Source organism: Aethalodelphis obliquidens, unplaced genomic scaffold, assembly GCF_003676395.1.
Source record: "Aethalodelphis obliquidens isolate GAN/ISIS:26980383/991018 unplaced genomic scaffold, ASM367639v1 scaffold1707, whole genome shotgun sequence".
Lineage (NCBI taxonomy): Eukaryota > Metazoa > Chordata > Mammalia > Artiodactyla > Delphinidae > Aethalodelphis > Aethalodelphis obliquidens.
Window position 1 is genome coordinate 2,282 of NW_020839618.1, and position 3,136 is coordinate 5,417.

Sequence of the window (3,136 nt, forward strand, 5' to 3'; positions counted from 1 at the left end):
AATGACTTTATTCTGAAAGGATGGCTCACAAGAGCCGAATCAGACATTCTTCAGCATTTGCTGTGATAATCCAATTTTGTAGAGTGATGAATTTTTGTTGACTCAGATGCTGGGTGCATGAAATTTCATGCTTATGTATTCATTTTCTATTTCTACTATTAAAAATTATCACAAACTTGGTTGCTTAAAACAATAAAAATGCACTACTATATAGTTCTGTAGATCTGATGTCTGATATGGGTATGACTGGGTTAAATTCAAGATGTCACCAGGGGTGCGTTCTCTTCTGGTGGCTCTAGAGGAGAATCTGTTTCTTTCTCTTCTTCAGCTTCTAGATGCTGCCTACAGTACTTGACTCATGGCCCCTTTCATCCATCTTCAAAGGCAGCAACATTGTTTCTCTTAGTCCACTTCTTCTGTAATCACAGAGGGGTGTAATCACCCCTCTGACCATAGCCAGGAAAGGTTCTGTCCCTCCCAGATAATCCAGGATAACCTACCCCCGACAAGGTCCTCAATTTACTTATATCTGTGAATTCTCTTTTGCCATGTAAGATAACATATTTACAGATTTGGGGAATTAGGGCATGAACATCTTTCGGTGGGTGGCCATTATTCTGCCTACCGCAGGTAGCTTGGAAGAAAATTATCTGGTCTAGCAGGACGACCTGTGGCCAAAGGAAGGCATACAAAGACCTTTATAACAGAAGTTTAGACCCCATTGATTGAATGCTTTAACCCCAGACAAGGTATTTATCAAAAATTGTTCTACAGATTGTTAACAAAAACACTGGATTTATAAAAACATTATGAATCTTTACTGAAATTCAATTTAAATTTTAAAAATGGAAAATCTGAACTAAAGAGTATTTTGGGGTTTTTTTAGATGATGAAAATGTTCTAAAATTGACTGTGGTGATGGATGCACTACTCTGTGAATATACTAAAAGTCACTGAATTGTAGACTTTAAACGAGTGAATTGTATGGTATGTGAATTGCATCTCATTAAACCTGTCTTTTAAAAGGAATAAAACAAATTATTCTTGTCATGATAAAAAAAAATCCCAAAACATGGCAGGCCTAACCCTTAGACTGCCTTTTTGGGAAATAACTTTCCAATAATTTGAAAGTTTCAAAAACACATGTCCTCAGGCTTAGGTGTTGGAAAGAAGAGGAAGTAATCTACTCTTTAATAAGGCGTTGATAAAATACTCTCTTTAGAACCATCACTGATTGCAATTTTGCAGTGTCCACTCATCTGTAATTCTATAACATGTACCATGAAAATAATGTACTTGTGAAACTGTTCCCATATTATTTCAGAAATATTTTGCTTCTAAATTTATATTCTTCTCAGCTTAAATGTTAATTAAATTATTTTATTTAATTATTCACCCTGAACAGCTTTAAACAGTCAACATAATGAAAGTTTGCTCTTAGTACTCTTCCTGTGTAACAACACAGCTCTCTCTGAACTCATAAAAACTACAAGAAAATAGAACTAAGTGTTTCATATTACAGAACACGGTTGACACAGCCTATGTGTTACATTTAGGAGAATTTTGCATCCAACGTTAAACCAGAAAAGATAAGACATAGTAAGAACGCATGGTGGCGCTGCAGGTTAAGGTGGTGAGAAACAGAATTGCAGACGTAGCTCCAGGATCCAGCCAGTTTCACACTGCCTGGAAGCTGAAGAACAGCTTTCTCAGTCAGAGCACAATGTGCGTGAAACCTCTTTAAAACTGTATTTAGAGACATAGTTCTGACCTGCTATACTGCAGGACCGGACTACCAGGATCCTGGGCATATATGAAGCTCCTGTGAACTCAGTTTTCAGGAAAGAGCAATGGAGATTGGATGGATGCACAATCCGAGACAAAGGCAAGTCCTAGTTTTCTTTGTTTTGCTGAGCATGTATGGGGCGAGCGCAGAGTTGGGGCCCTATTCAGTAGTGGAAGAAACAGAAAGAGGCTCCTTTGTGGCAAATGTAGGAAAAGACCTGGGGCTGGGGTTGACAGAGATGTCCACCCGCGGTGCCCGGATCATTTCCCAGTGGAACAAAGAGCATTTGCAGCTCAAGGTTCAGACTGGGGATTTGCTCATAAATGACAAACTAGATCGAGAGAAGCTATGCGGTCCGAGTGAGCCTTGCATACTATATTTCCAAGTATTAATGGAAAAACCGTTAGAGATATTTCAGGCAGAACTGAGAGTGAAAGACATAAATGACCATTCCCCTGTGTTCACTGAAAGAGAAATGTTTCTAAAAATACCGGAAAACAGTCCTATAGGAATTTCATTCCCTCTGAGTAATGCTCTGGACTTGGATGTAGGCAGCAACAATGTTCAGAACTATAAAATCAGCCCCAACTCCCATTTCCGGGTTCTAACCCAAAATCGCAGCGATGGCAGAAAATACCCTGAGCTGGTGTTGGACAAAGAGCTGGATCGGGAGGAGGAGCCTGAAATCTCATTAACCCTGACAGCGCTGGATGGCGGCTCTCCGCCTCGGTATGGAACCGCCCAGGTGCGCATTGAAGTGGTGGACACTAACGATAACGCCCCTGAGTTTGAGCAGTCCCTCTACAAGGTGCATATTCCCGAAGACAGCCCCGTAGGCTCCCTGGTTGTCACTGTCTCTGCCAGCGATGTAGACAGTGGAGTCTATGGAAAAATATCATACGCATTCTTTCAGCCTTCAGAAGATATTAGTAAAACTTTGGAGGTAAATCCTATGACAGGTGAAATTCGACTGAGAAAAAAAGTTGATTTTGAAACAGTTCTGTCTTATGAAGTGGACATCAAGGCCACTGATGGGGGAGGTCTTTCAGGAAAATGCACTCTTCTCCTGCAAGTAGTGGATGTGAATGACAATCCTCCAGAAGTGACAGTGTCTGCACTCACCACTCCCATCCCAGAGAACTCCCCTGACATTGTAGTTGCTGTTTTCAGTGTTTCAGATCCTGACTCTGGGGACAATGGGAAAACTATTTCCTCCATCCAGGATGACCTTCCTTTTCTTCTAAAACCTTCAGTCAAGAACTTTTACACCTTAGTAACCCAGAAAACACTAGATAGAGAAGAAAGAGCCGAGTACAACATCACCATCACCGTCACAGATATGGGAACCCC

At 40.8% G+C, this 3,136-nt stretch overlaps 1 protein-coding gene across 1 annotated transcript; it reads left to right on the forward strand.

Annotated features, from left to right (window-relative positions):
* Positions 1-999: 999 nt before the first annotated feature.
* Positions 1,000-3,131, forward strand: LOC113617073 (protocadherin beta-16-like; the record flags this gene model as incomplete). Its single annotated transcript, XM_027100389.1, has 1 exon — positions 1,000-3,131. A coding segment is annotated over exon 1 (1,281 nt), but the record flags the coding sequence as incomplete, so codon positions are not given.
* Positions 3,132-3,136: the final 5 nt, after the last annotated feature.